This window comes from Cervus elaphus, chromosome 15 (assembly GCF_910594005.1).
Source record: "Cervus elaphus chromosome 15, mCerEla1.1, whole genome shotgun sequence".
Taxonomy (NCBI): Eukaryota; Metazoa; Chordata; class Mammalia; order Artiodactyla; family Cervidae; genus Cervus; species Cervus elaphus.
In genome coordinates, this window is record NC_057829.1 from 24,188,045 (window position 1) to 24,203,185 (window position 15,141).

General features: G+C 38.5%; 2 protein-coding genes across 7 annotated transcripts in view; one reads left to right on the plus strand and one right to left on the minus strand.

Annotated features, from left to right (window-relative positions):
* SIRT1 (sirtuin 1) overlaps window positions 1–7,628 on the plus strand; it is a 28,027-nt gene extending 20,399 nt beyond the window's left edge. For both annotated transcript variants that reach the window (XM_043926041.1, XM_043926042.1), the window contains 3 exons: window positions 238–424; window positions 1,856–2,419; window positions 5,580–7,628. In XM_043926041.1, the coding sequence (XP_043781976.1) occupies window positions 238–424; window positions 1,856–2,419; window positions 5,580–5,908 (1,080 nt within the window). In that variant the 3' untranslated portion in view covers window positions 5,909–7,628. The remainder of the gene's footprint in view (window positions 1–237; window positions 425–1,855; window positions 2,420–5,579) is intronic.
* Window positions 7,629–13,957: 6,329 nt separating this feature from the next.
* Window positions 13,958–15,141, minus strand: part of HERC4 (HECT and RLD domain containing E3 ubiquitin protein ligase 4) — a 126,282-nt gene continuing 125,098 nt past the window's right edge. For all 5 annotated transcript variants that reach the window (XM_043927061.1, XM_043927060.1, XM_043927064.1 and 2 more), the window contains one exon: window positions 13,958–14,631. In XM_043927061.1, the coding sequence (XP_043782996.1) occupies window positions 14,423–14,631 (209 nt within the window). In that variant the 3' untranslated portion in view covers window positions 13,958–14,422. The remainder of the gene's footprint in view (window positions 14,632–15,141) is intronic.

A 15,141-nucleotide genomic window follows, 5' to 3' on the forward strand; every position in this document is an offset into this window, starting at 1 on the left:
CTTTAATGTCAAATGTGAATCTATACAGATATTAGCAGCAGATAATAGCACAACTGTATTTCATTGTATGTTAGTGAAATAAGTGGGGGGGTCATTTATAGTTGGTGTTTAGGTTTTATCCAGTTTTTCTGTTTTGATAAATTTGAAATGATTTCTTGCTAAGTGTGGAAATGTTCACTATTCTAACTTGGACTTGGCGTTCTCTTTCCCTCCTCAACCAAAACCTGGAACACATAGGTAGTTCCTCGATGTCCTAGATGCCCAGCTGATGAACCGCTTGCTATCATGAAACCAGAGATTGTCTTTTTTGGTGAAAATTTACCAGAACAGTTTCATAGAGCCATGAAGTATGACAAAGATGAAGTTGATCTTCTCATTGTTATTGGATCTTCCCTGAAAGTAAGACCGGTAGCACTAATTCCAAGTAAGTTGGTAATGATTTCTAGAGAACCATTTCTGTATATTTTGCCATGTGTTGTGGGTATGTAGAGTGTACCCCAGTGATCTGTTTTTCATTAAGAGTGGTAAAGAGCCAAACTTTAGTTTTTAATGGTGACATATTCTTGTTCATGAAGATTGATTAATCTGAAATTTCAGTGGGAATAGAGGGTTTTCAAAACAGAAGTAATAACAAAGGGAAATAGTTCAAAGTAACTTTTCAATGGGATGTGTTTTTAATGCGGTAGGAGTTCAACTAATTTACATATAGATGGGAAACATGAAAAATAATCTATTTTAATCTTAATTTGAGCCTGTTGCTAATGTTTCACATTCTAGTAAGTTCAGATGTATAGCTTGATATTGTCTAAGTACTCATGTAAGATAGAATTTTGGGACTCAAAATGATTGTTTTTGTAAGAACAGTCATAAGCATTATATGCAGATCAGCTCTAACCAAAAGGGTGTTCATGTGTATAAAAATGCTCAAATACAACTGAATTCCCTGTTGAATATTTCAGGAAATTTCAGGGTTAAAGAAATATCTCAGGAATATTTCTTTAACCCATGCTCCTATGCTACATTTTTTCTCCCTCTAGTGAGCAAGCAAGGGGGAGGAAGATAGAGGGGCTAATTCACCTGTGCCATAAAAGTGAGGGAAGGGGCAGCGGAGAAAATATCAAACCCTTAACGAGAGAATTAGACCCTCACACCAGCAAATAGGCAGCTACCGTAAACTGCTGCTTTAATAGAAACTATTCATGTAGATTATAGGACAATTTGTAACTAAAAAGAAAATTCAATGTCTAAGCTTAGTTTTGAGTTATTTTTTCTATTTAAACATAGAGCAGAGAACTTCGGACAAACTTTCTGTGGGGTAGTATAATGTGTTGGTGATATTAGGCAAAAGTGGAGAGTAGACTGGTATAAACTTCTACTCTTTATATCAGAAGCCATTTAAGTAGAGAAAACTCTCACCTACTAAGAGCCAAGAACTTTGCATATTATGTCACTTACTCCTCACTGCAATCTTGTGGAGCAGTAGTTACCCTATTATATAGACAGGGAAACTGAACACAGAATGTAAAAGTTTGAGGCAGTTGCCCAGAGGTAATCAAGTGATAGAAGAAATTTTGCTGCTCATTTGTTGACTTAATAGTGTGATGGTATATAATAGCTTGATTAGAGTTGCGTGTCTTTTTTTGGTATCGGGGAGCATTAGATTTTCTTCTGGCTTGCAGGAACTTATTTCCCTGAGCAGGAATAGGACCCTGGCCATGGCAGTGAAAGCAGAGTCCTAACCACTGAACTTGCCAGGAAATTCCCTGTTAAGATTTTACATATTGTGTTTGTTTTGGTTTTATAAGTGCACCTCCCTTCTTTTCTCTAATTCTTTATTTTTTCACCCTAATCTTAGGTTCCATACCCCATGAAGTGCCTCAGATATTAATTAATAGGGAACCTTTGCCTCATCTGCATTTTGATGTAGAGCTTCTTGGAGACTGTGACGTAATTATTAATGAACTGTGTCATAGGTTAGGTGGTGAATATGCCAAACTTTGCTGTAACCCTGTGAAGCTTTCAGAAATTACCGAGAAACCTCCTCGAATACAAAAAGAGTTGGCACATTTGTCAGAATTGCCACCCACACCCCTCAATATTTCAGAAGGCTCAAGTTCACCCGAAAGAACTTCACCACCAGATTCTTCAGTGATTGTCACTCTTTTAGACCAAGAAACAAAGAGTAATGTTGATGATCCAGATGTGTCTGAATCAAAAGACTGTGTCACAGAAAAATCACAGGAAGTACAGACTTCTACTAGGAGCACTGAAAGTGTTAATGACCAGTTGGAGAGTCCAGATTTGAAGAATGCTGTCTCCAATACTGGTGAGAAAACTGAAAGAACTTCAGGTGCTGAAACAGTGAGAAGATGCTGGCCGGCTAGACTTGCAAAGGAGCAGATTAGTAAACGCCTTGATGGTAAGAAAGGCTGTTGGGCCGTTTTGAGGGTATAACTATTATTTTTTTTTGTAAATTTATTTTCATTGGAGGCTAATTACTTTCCAGTATTGTAGTGGTTTTTGCCATACATTCACATGAATCGGCCATGGGTGTACTCGTGTCCCACACCCTGAACCCGCCTCCCGCCTCCCTCCCCATCCCACCCCTCAGGGTCATCCCAGTGCACCAGCCCTGAGCACCCAGCCTCATGCATCGAACCTGGACTGGTGATCTGTTTCACATATGGCAATATACATGTTTCAGTGCTATTCTCTCACATCATCCAACCCTTGCTTTCTCCCACAGAGTCCAAAAATCTGTTCTTTACATGAATCTCTTTTTGTGGTCTCGTGTGTAGGGTCATCATTACCATCTTTCTAAATTCCATATATATGTGTTGTTATACTGTATTGGTGTTTTTCTTTCTGACTGACTTCACTCTGTATAATAGGCTCCAGTTTCAATGGAATATTTGCAGGAAGTGAGCAATTTTGGCAACCTAGTTAGTGTGAACTTCATGCAGCTAAATTTTAATAGTTGATTGTGTTTAGAGAAACTGAACTTGAGATTTTAAGCTAGAAAAAGATAAACAGTATCTTCAATAATATGGGGAAGAAATGGTATCCAACAGTGTCCTCTGTACCTTGAGTTTCTCTAGGAGTGAGAAGCATTTAATTGGGGACTACTGAGTGCTCCGCTGTTTCTGCTAAGAGCTTTAGACGGTGAAAATGATCAAGATTTGGGTGCTTACTGAGGGTCAGTGACTTGGCATGTTTTCTGATTTCAGTATCTGATTTCAGTTAGGCAGGAAACTATTACTTCTCAGGTACAGGTGGGAAAATGAGGACCACCGAGGTTAAATCCCCTAAGGACACAACTCCAGTGTAGGAGAGCCAGGTAGATTCCAGCTTCTGTTACCCTGTTGTTTCAGATCTAGGAAAACAGCTGGTTCTTCTCCACTGACTATCAGAAATAGCATCTGCTCTGTTTTGACTCATGGAAAGTCCTTACCAATTTGTATCAACATAGGTGAAATCACTTTCTACCTTTTAAAACCACTTACGCACAAGTATTAACCTATGGTGAAAAACCCTAATTAAGACAGAAAATTGTCCTCTTAGATGCAACAATTTTGTACTGCTTAAAACAGTCTCACTCACCATACATTGTGAAAACTGGCAAGAAATTGTAGGCAAATGTATTACATGTTCATTTGCCATAAATAAATTTTAGTTCAGTTGAATAAGCCTTTGGGTATTTTCCAAACTAGGATTGCAGCAAGTTCTGGAAACACCCATCCAAGCAACTGATATTTGTGTATAATTACAAAAATGGGTGAATGGGAAAAAAATAGGTGAGAATTTTAAAAGGTAGATGCTGCTTAGTGGGCACTAGGTTATAGAAGGCTTAACTGTAAGTTGGTGAAGTCTTCCATGGGGAAAATTAGCAAAAGTATAGAAGAATACTTGTCAATGTGGCAAAAGTCAGAAGTAGAAAAATTGCTGTTGATTGAGTCAGCTAAGTCTGTCGTATACACAGTCTGCTTGTGTGTTGGTCCTTTGTGTCTTGACTCGTTTTTGATCCCATGGACCTGTAGTCCGCCAGGCCCCTCTGCCCATTGCATTCTCCAGGCAGGAACACTAGAGTGAGTTGTCATTTCCTCCTCCAAAGTCTGCTTAGGCACTCACAATATTCTTTGACTCTTTTTTGACAGATGGGTCAAACGTATAAAACTGCCCCAGAAAACAGGTATACCTTGGTTTTGTTCGGCTAATTTAGACCTTTAAAGATACAGGCTTCGGAATTTGATCTACCTCTCATAGTATTTGTGAGCATTTGAAAAGATAACTGATGTAAAGAATATAAAAGTTAACATTTTTAACTGTTTAAACCAAACAACTGGAGTTTACTCATTTTAGTTTGTTGTGAGGTCAGGGCTGAAAAGGAGGAAGTTGGAGCATATAAGAAATAAAATGTGAATATCTTAAAGGTAAGATTGCCAAGAGGACAAAAACAGGTACAGGGTACTTGGACTGAGAAATAGATTGTTCAGTTCTTCAGGGGGCCAGAGCAGAATGAACTGGTTTTTAATAAACCTGTAAAAGGGCAGGACAGCCATGTGCTGGGACCCCTTAGAATTCTGACTGGCTCCTAGGATGTGATTCAGAGGAGATGGTCCTGTTAGAATCACTGGATGTGGTCTGTCAGCAGCTAGAATGCAGGTACTCAACTCCCTTCCCCAATCACTGACACATAATGTGGTTTTCACGCTGCAAAACATGCGGAGTGAGAACTGGGTCAGGACAGGGTCTTAGAAACGCTTGGGGAGGGGGGCGGGAGGGGCATCGGGACGGGGAACACATGTAAATCCATGGCTGATTCATGTCAACGTATGGCAAAGACCACTACAATATTGTAAAGTAATTAGCTTTCAACTAATAAAAATAAATGAAAATATATATATATATTTAAACCAAAAAAAAAAAAAAAAGCTTGGAAGTCATTTTGAAGAGAAACTTAAGTATATATTACTCCAGATGAACTATGTAGTAGTCAGCTTTTGTGAATCAGTCTGGGCTCTTATAAGGAACACCCTTAACCTGGGAGAGAGTCACTTTCTGGCTTAGAAGAGAGAGGGGAAGGCTCCTCACCATGAGAGGTCAAATCTTATACTGCGAATGCTAATTTGGGAGGGCTTTGCAAAAGAAAGCTTAATAGTACTTCTCACACTTTAACATGATAGGACTCAGAAAAATAGCTTCTGATTCAGAGGGTGGGTGGTGGCTGGATACTTCATCTCACCAAATCTCAAAGGAGTTGGTTAAGTAAGCTTTGTTGAACATGGCTCTCTACAATTTTTTTTTCATACTTAGCTCATAGGATCTGAAGATTACTTCATACCCAGATGAGGAGATTGAGGCACAGAGATAACACTTCCAATTTGCGAAGTTTATGAGTGGCAGAACTAAGATTTCTACCCAGGACTGAGTGCCTTTATAGCTTGGTTTTGAGAAACTGTATATAACAATAGCCTCTAGTAGTGATACCCAGGTAAAAGGTTAGAACCTACACTTATCCAATCAGACTAAGTCTTAGAAGACTGGAAATAACCCATTTTTCTCCTATTACTGTATTTCAGATAATCAGTATCTGTTTATACCACCAAACCGTTACATTTTCCATGGCGCTGAGGTATATTCAGACTCTGAAGATGATGTCTTATCCTCTAGTTCTTGCGGCAGTAACAGTGATAGTGGAACATGCCAGAGTCCAAGTTTAGAAGAACCCATGGAGGATGAAAGTGAGAATGAAGAATTTTACAATGGTTTGGAAGATGACGCTGATGTTGATGAGAGAGCCGGAGGAACTGTATTTGAAGCTGATGGAGGTGATCAAGAGGCAGTTAATGAAGCTATATCCATGAAACAGGAAGCAACATGCATTAACTATCCATCAAACAAATCATAATGTAGTAATTGTCCAGGTACAGAAATTGTTCCACCAGCATTAGGATCTTTAGCATGTCAAATTGAATGTTTACTTGTGAACTCAATAGAGCAAAGAAACCAGAAAGGTATAATATTTATAGACTGGTAAAACAGATTTCCCCCCAATGGGTAATTTTTAACTCCTTATTTCTGTGCTTATACACTCAAACACTAACTTTTTTTTTTAAACAAAGGTACGCAAGTATCTTTAGTCAGCTGTTGGACTAGACTTTCTGTTAAAGGTTCATTTGTATGATACATCGACGTGTATATATAATTTTGTTTTTGCCTAGTGAGTTTCAACGTTTCAGAGTTTTCAAAAAGCCATTGGAATGTTAAAGGGAACAGCTTATCTAGACCAAAGAATGGTATTTTCACACTTTTCTTTGTAACATTGAATGGTTTGAAATCCTCAAATCTCTGTTCTGCTAAACATTTGATTCTTTATTAGCACAATTACCTATTTTTAAACACTGGCATTTTCCAAAACTTGTGGCAGCTAACTTTTTAAAAATCTCATGACATGCAATGTGAGAAGGAAGTCAACAATATGTGGGAGAGCACTCAGTTGTCTTTGCTTTCTTAAAATGAGACTTGGTGCTAACAGTTTCAGAAATGTATCGTTCAAATGAAGATGGCTTTTGTACTTCCTGTGGACATGTAGTAATGTCTATATTGGCTCATAAAACTAACTTAAAAAATAAATGCTTTGGAAATGTTTCAGTTGCTTTAGAAACAATAGTACCTGCCTGGGTCCCCTTAGTTTTGAGAATATTTGCCATTGTTGTTTAAATACCTATCACTGTGGTAGAGCTTGCATTGATCCTTTCCACAAGTATTAAACTGCCAATGTCAATCTGCAAAGCCTTTATGAATCAATATAAATGGTACTTCAACTGGGGAGAGTGTAATATTTTGGACTGTTGCCTTTTTTCCCCATTAATGAGAGCAACAGACCCCGATTACGGTTCCAAAGCCAGTGAGTACATGTTTCCTGTTGGGAGGACTTGGTGTAAGAAACACCAAACATACTAGCCTAGTATTATGGAGATGAACGTGATGTAACTTGTAATAGCAGAATAGTTAATGAAACTAGTTCTTATAATATATTTAAAAGCTTAGCCTGCCTTAAAACTAGAGAACAACTTTTTCAGCTGCAGAAGCTTCTAGCCTTTCAACAAAAGTTCATACTTTATAAAATTGCACAGTAACGATTAATTTTCCAGACCTTTCCCCAACATTGCTTTCAAATAAAGAATTTTTATGTTGCTTTAGTATTTATTACAGTTTAACAAGAAGGGTTTGAAATACAGCTGTTCTTGAAGCTTAAAATACCCAGCTAGGACCATTACTGCCAGAGAAAAAAAATTTTATTGAATGACCATTTCCCTACCTAAAAGATGTTTCAATCTGAATTTATTTGACTACACTAAAGAATGCAGTATAATATTTAGTTTTCCATTTGCATGATCTGTGTTTGTGCTATAGATGATATTTTAAATTGAAAAATTTGTTTTAAATTATTTTTACAGTGAAGACTGTTTTCAGCTCTTTTTATATTGTACATAGTCTTTTATGTAATCTACTGGCATATGTTTTGTAGACTGTTTAATGACTGGATATCTTCCTCAAACTTTTGAAATACAAAACCAGTGTTTTATACTTGTACACTGTTTTAAAAGTCTATTAAAATTGTCATTTGACTTTTTTCTGTTAGCTTACATTGTTTAAGGTAAAAACTTTAAAAATTGTGCAGCTTTTGTACAGCTTTGAGGGCTATTAGATGCTACATTTTTTTCCAGTTTATATGCAACAATTAATACTAAAATAGTACTAAAAGTGCTGGTTGTAGTAACTGGTACATCACCAAAACGTTTCAACTGTTCTAGACCAGGAGCCTTCCCCCCTTACTAACCCTGCCTAAGAATAACTGGGAAAGGTTGAAGGCAAGAGGAGGAGGAGGCAGAGGATGAGATCTGAGCAAGCAGCAGACTGCGCACGCTCCGGGAGATACTAGAGGACAAGAGAGGAGCCTGGCGTGCTGAAGTCCGTGGGGTTGCAGAGTTGGATATGAGTCAGCAACTAAAAGAATAGCTAATTGTTGACATGAAACCCTTGACAAAGGACCAGGACTTTGGGATTAGGGGGATGAGGGAATGGTGGAACTGTAGTGAACTCAAGACCCAAAGGAGTAGACAAAAAATGACTTGATCACGTTTGGTGTGAACTTTCTTAAGGTGACCCAGAAATCTAGAATTCAGGAGGGCAGAAACATGCCCCTTACAAAGACGTAATGAACAAATGTGGCAGTTTGCTGCCTTCAGGTCTCTTTTTGAAGTGAACTAAACAATTCAAAAAACTCTCTTCCCCTGTATATCTTGTTTGTACTAGAAAAAGTACCTGTGAAATTCTATATATGCAGAAAATAGAAAAGCAGTTCTTAATAAGGAGGGTATGTGGTCATTTCAAGTAATTGAAGACCTAGCAAAACCTGACTTTATACACATTGTTAATCAGCATCTTCCTCACTGGCACAGAAGAATTACCTGCCTTCACCTACTTGCTAAGCATTATCTGATAAGTTTTATTTGAAACAAGTTTCAGCTCCTAGACTAATCAAAAGCTCTCCCACTCCTTACAAATGAAGTCACCCTTAGGATGCTAGGAGAAATGGTCTCATGACACCCCTCCCTCCCACCCCCCAACTGGGATTAAAAATAACCTGGGGAATTTTGGAAAGTAATCTCTTAAGAGATGACATCTAACTGGTCAAAGGTGGAGTTGACATAATAGTAAAAAGTAGCCCCAGGTGACTTAAAAGTATAGTAAGAGTTGAGAAGTGAAAGGAATAGGGTGAGTTCCTTCTGCATTTAACCCTCCATTCAGTGTGGCTGGCCCAACAGGGAAAGTAAGGTACATAAAAGTACATAAAACAGACTAATCCCCAGTTTATCCCTAGTAATGTTACCAATGTGGGAGCAGGGAGCTACTGAATTACTGAGAAAGGAGGACAAAACTAACCTAAGGAGTTTGGATGGCCAACGGCCCAGAGGCTGGGGATAGGAAGAGGTTGAGAGCAAGACCATTTTGCCTCTGCTTTCAGAGAATTCACCGTATGCAGAGGAAGACTGCCTTAGGCATATTACACATCATCATAAGACCTTGTTCAACTAAATGCAGTGAGAATCTTAGACAACGCAGGCAGAAACACGTTAGAAGTCAATCCCTGTGCAAAGGCTGGGGTTCTGAGTTTTGAAAACTACATTTTGGTTTTATTTCATGCCAGTTTAAAGGTTGTTGTATTGGGTCTACTGCCTTCGCTGAACAATGGCTATCAGTTAAAATTACTACTGACTTAAGGCATTAAAGACACAATTACTCTTACAAATGTGGGTGCCAAATTTCAAAGGTTAAGCCAGTCATGGTCCTTAAAATTTAATGAACTCAGTATTTGCCTACTTTCTATCAAGTCAGTCATGTCCAACTCTGTGACCCCATGGACCAGCACACCAGGCCTCCCTGTCCATCACCAACTCCCAGAGCTTGCTCAAACTCATGTCCATCGAGTCAGTGACGCCATCCAACCATCTCATCCTCTGTCGTCCCCTTCTCCAGCCTTCAATCTTTCCCAGCATCAGGGTTGTTTCAAATGAATCAGTTCTTCGCATCAGGTGGCCAAAGTATTGGAGCTTCAGCATCAGTCCTTCCAATGAATATTCAGGACTGATTTCCTTTTGGACTGACTGGCTGGATCTCCTTGCAGTCCAAGGAACTCTCAAGAGTCTTCCCCAAAGCCACAGTTCAAAAGCGTCAATTCTTTGGCGCTCAGCCTTCTGTATGGTCCAACTCTCACAGCCATACATGACTACTGGAAAAACCATAGCTTTGACTGGATGGACCTTTCTTGGCAAAGTAATGTCTCTGCTTTTTAATATGCTAAGTTGGTCATAGCTTTTCTTCCAAGGAGCAAGCGTCTTTTAATTTCATGGCTGCAGTTACCATCTGCAGTGATTTGAAAAGTGAAAGTGAAGTCACTCAGTCGTGTCCGACTCTTTGCAACCCCGTGGACTGTAGCCCACCAGGCTCCCCCGTCGATGGTATTCTCCAGGCAGGAATACTGGAGTGGGTTGCCATCTCCTTCTCCAGGGGATCTTCCAAACCCAGGGACTGAACCCAGGTCTCCTGCACTGCAGGCAGACGCTTTAACCTGAGCCATCAGGGAAGCCCATTTAGGAGCCCCCAAAATGAAGTCTCTCACTGTTTCCACTGTTTGCCCATCTACTTGCCATGAAGTGATGGGACTGGATGCGATGATCTTCATTTTTTGAACGTTAAGCTTTAAACCAGCTTTTTCACTCTCCTCTTTCACCTTCATCAAGAGGCTCTTTTAGTTCCTCTTCACTTTCTGCCATAAGGGTGGTGTTATCTGCGTATCTGAGGTTATTGATAATTCTCCCTGAAACCTTGATTCCAGCTTGTGCTTCAACCAGCCCAACATTTCACATGATGTTCTCTGCATATAAATTAAATAAGCAGAGTGACAGTATACAGCCCTGACGTACTTCTTTCCTGATTTGGAACCAGTCTTGTTTCAGGTCCAGTTCTGTTGCTTCCTGACCTGTATACAGATTTCTCAGGAGGCAGGTCAGCTGGTCTGGTGTTCCCATTCTTTAAACATTTCCCACAGTTATTTGTGATCCACACAGTCAAAGGCTTATGGTATAGTCAATAAAGCAGAAGTAGTTGTTTTTCTGGAACTCTCTTGTTTTGATGACCCAAATTGGCAATTTGATCTCTGGTTCCTCTGCCTTTTCTAAATCCAGCTTGAACATCTGAAGTTCACGGTTCATGTTCTGTTGAGGCCTGGCTTGGAGAATTTTGAGCATTACTTTGCTAGTGTGTGAGAGGAGTGCAATTGTGCAGTAGTTGGAATGTTCTTTGGCATTGCCTTTCTTTGGGATTGAAATGAAAAACTGACCTTTTCCAGTCCTGTGGCCACGGCTGAGTTTTCCAAATTTGCTGGCATATGGAGTGCAGCACTTTCACAGCATCATCTTTTAGGGTTTAAAATAGCTCGACTGGAATTCATTCACCTCCACTAGCTTTGTTCATAGTGATGTGTCCTAAGGCCCACTTCACTTCACTTCACATTCCAGAATGTGTGGTTCTAGGTGAGTGATCACACCATTGTGGTTATCTGGGTCATTAAGATGTTTTTTTTGTATAGTTCTGTGTATTCTTGCTATATCTTCTTAGTATCTTCTGCTTCTGTTAAGTCCAAACCATTTCTAATCTGTAAAGCTTGGTATTTTTGTTACTTTTAAAAAGCAGCAAACAGCAATTTGAAAATTTTTCAGTGGTATTTTTTCCCATGAATCTCCCTGCTGTTAATTCTACTGTAGGTCTGCAGTAACAGGGAGGAAAATAATACCAGAGTTACCCAAATTATGCCTTGCACTGTTGTGTTCCCAGATAACAAGTCAGACCTTGTTAAGACACCTGTTCAATGAACTCTACCTGTATTAATCCAAAGTGGCTGCTATTTTACAGATAAGCTTCATAGGAAATAGAGGTTACTAAGAAACCTGACACACACATCTGCCGGGGTCCAGCCTCGGCAGGATCCAGGGGGTACCCTCAGGATGAACGGCGTCGGCGAGAGAGAGAGAAGACACGTGAGACCAGCCTTGATGGGGCCAAGTCTCAGGATGATGAGACAGAGAAAAAGACAGACAGAGTGACCAGACGGGGGGTGTCTGCAGCAGGGTCTGGCAGAGTCTGGCAATCCTTTATTTTTTACCATAGCTTTTATACCCTAAGTTAGTACATTTCTAAGGGCAAGATAGTTTAACATTACGTCAGCTTGTCCTTCACGAAACCAGGGTGTTTTCTGCAAACTTCTTTGTTTATGAGGGTCTTGTTATCTTCTGGCCTTGGGGCCTATTAACATTTTATGCAGGTCAGGTGAGTGTAAACCTATTTTCTGTTTCTATGGTGACCTTAACTGAAAGGTAGCGGTCTCACAGGGCAACAGTACAGAGTAGAAGTATAACCTTGTTAACACAAAAATTAATCCTTCTGCAGAAGTTGTCAGTTGCGTTTAAGAAGTTTACCCCACACAGACTCTGTGACTGGTGAGGCAGCTTCTGTCTAGCACTCCTGGCTGACAAATAACAACCATCTCATTGTTACCACACTAGGGCTAAGCTCTTATTTCTCTAGATCTTTAACTATATTAACAATGGTTTCTATAACACAACCTTAGCACATTAAAAGCAAAAACACAGCAAGCAAAACACAGCAAGCAAACGTCAACCCAATAACCACCTTTAGAATAATTTTTCTTATGTTTTCTAATAGGACTTCGTCACTCCCCGAATGGCTCTATGTCTACTAGGGCCTTTATATGATCAGGTTCTTTATGCTATTTTATGATTAGGGTATTATGAGCAATCATGCATATTAGTACCAAGGGCATAAACGCATTTGCCAAACAAACTAAAATACCAGCAAAGGAGTTTAAATTAAAACACTCCTTTCACCCTGGATAATCTCATAAAATACCAACCACCCAGGAAACTTATTAAAGTTCTAAATTGATTCTTATTTGGGAAGAGATCAGGGAAGGCCTTCTGCCTGTGTCACAGAACTTAAGGAGTACTCTATTGAAGCAAGCATCAGAAAGACAGAGATCATCTTCAAGGTGAGCACTGGGGGGGGCAGCTTTTCGGAATCCCTGAAAACCTGATCCGCCTTGCCTGTCAGGTTTTCTCCCTCATGACCTTGTCATGGGTGGGATCTCGTGTGTGGCTCCCGGCACACATCTAAGTTTTCAATGTGAACAATCAATAGCCTCAAGGAATGGATGTGCATGGAAATAGTATACCTGGAAGTATATATACAGTATACCAGATACCTGGAAGAATTTTACTGGGAAAAATGTCACTTTAAGGACAATTATTAAGGCTTTTATTAAAAGCCTATTAAAAAACACGAGAAATTTAACTTAAACTAGTGAAAAGTACATGTCCACAATCCCTTTTCCAAAACCCCTGGACTCATTTGCGTTTTGGAATTATGAATGTTAAAAGAATTTTTAAAGCACACAAAGTGTAGCACCCCACACAGATCCGGCAGCACCCAGATCAAACACAAAACACACACACTAACACTGCCACAGCCAAATGTGCAAACAGTCCCATCTAGTCCTATTTAATATCATAAACAGCCTCAACAATTGAGGTCAGGTTTTGCTGCAAAGTGATGTAGCGCCCCCACCCCCTCCCCAAGTTGTTCTGGATTTTAGAATTACAGGTAAGGAGACTTGGGAGCTTCTATAAAACAGATAAATTTGTATGGGAATGGGAACTATCTGTCCAAAATTTAAGAGACCTTCCCTTAGATATTACTGTTTTTGAAGAATTTTGACTCTTATATGAGAACCAGTGAAAGTTTAAATAATTAGGCCAATAAACCTTTATTATTTAAACAGTTTTCATGGCATTTAAAAAATAAATTTAAAAAATAAATATTTGCATTATAGCAGAAAGTCACATGTGTTGCATCACTCACTGTTACAATTTAATGACGAGATAACTAAGCATCAGCACCGTAAAACTTAAAGATCTGTCTGTTAAGATTTGTCTCTTAAAATTCAAGTAAATGGTTCTGAAGCACTGAAAATTCTCTGTAAATACCAACCTGCAGCATCAATAGTTTTAAAAGCTTTAACCCAATGATTGGTTCTCATAGTCAACGACTGTATTTCCAGCAACTGGACAGAGTTCTTCCATTACTAAATATTAAGCTTTCTGACAACTTCCCATTTATCAATTATATCTCAAGACTCATAAAAAGAAAGAACTATATGTTAATCAGGTAAATCCTATTCGTAATTTAGATTTGCACAAGAACATTATTCTAGCAAAAAAGCAAAGACTATATTTTCCACCATGCTAATTTTTTGCCTTCATAGATTGTCAGAATAAGATTTGTAATCTCAGTTCAAGTACAACCAGAGAAACTGCACTGGTATCAGAACATAACTATTTTATTACAAAACTTTAACATTATTTACAAAATGAAAAAATAATCGAATGACTATTGCAGGCCAAAGTTAAAGGCTTCTCATCCGTGATTGAAGAAAAATTAAGCAATATTTTCATGCACTCACACACCAGATCATTTGTGAAATATGCAAACTCTTAAAATTTATGTTAGTAAAACCTCAATGTAGTCACACAATACTTGTATGTTTATTAGAAGATGGCAAAAAAAAAAAAAAACCATGGTTCTGTACAGTGTTTAATATTAACACAGTTTGTTCATTTCTTTTAATATTTTTTGGCTTTCATGAATACTCATTGCATCGAACATTTTGCAAGTAAGAATTATAATAGTACCTCTATCACCTTGCTGAATTCATCACCACAACAAAAACACAAATAATTAGTTTAATGCTTTTGCAGTAAACTGAATAGTTGTAACTCCAAAGTTATATTAAACTGAAGCCTTCATTGTGATCAATAGCTTGAATCAGTTTAGAGCGTAGAGTTTCTTTGTCTGTATACTTTGGAAGATCCAGAAGATTAAAACAGGTATGGGAAACTGGGAGATATTCCTCACCACCTCCTGTTGACTGGATGACTAGTATTAGACTCTTCATACCAAGAATGGGAATGCGATCACTACCTGTCAAAAATACTGCCAAGAAAAGAATCATTGAGTGAACCAACTACTTTTATCAACAATAAAAGTTTTAAACAACAATATGGAGTATCAAGTTCCTTAAACAATCACTTATAGCAAAGCTTTACAGTAACATTCGCTCTAAGGTAACAATTTGTGGAAGCATGATTCTGAGATACATCCAGTCTTTTTTTCTCATTATTTTTTCTTTAAAAGTGTCATCTTAACATCAACACACAGAAAGGCTTAATATATGTTTGATACGTGAATGACTGCTGTCCTTAATAAAAACATTTTGGGAGCCCCTCTTTTTTGAAAAGAGTAATCATTTAAAGCTATTTATTAAAAAAAAAAATGCAGTTTTGATTATAATTCCTTTCCTATTTGTCTTGCCATCTCTAAACTAATTCATACTTGGAAGCCAAAATTAAAATTGCTTTAAGAATGACCTGTCATCCTATGATATGCAAAACAGACACAGATTAGGCATTAAGTTCAGGAACAGGAAAGTTCTATTTTCTACAC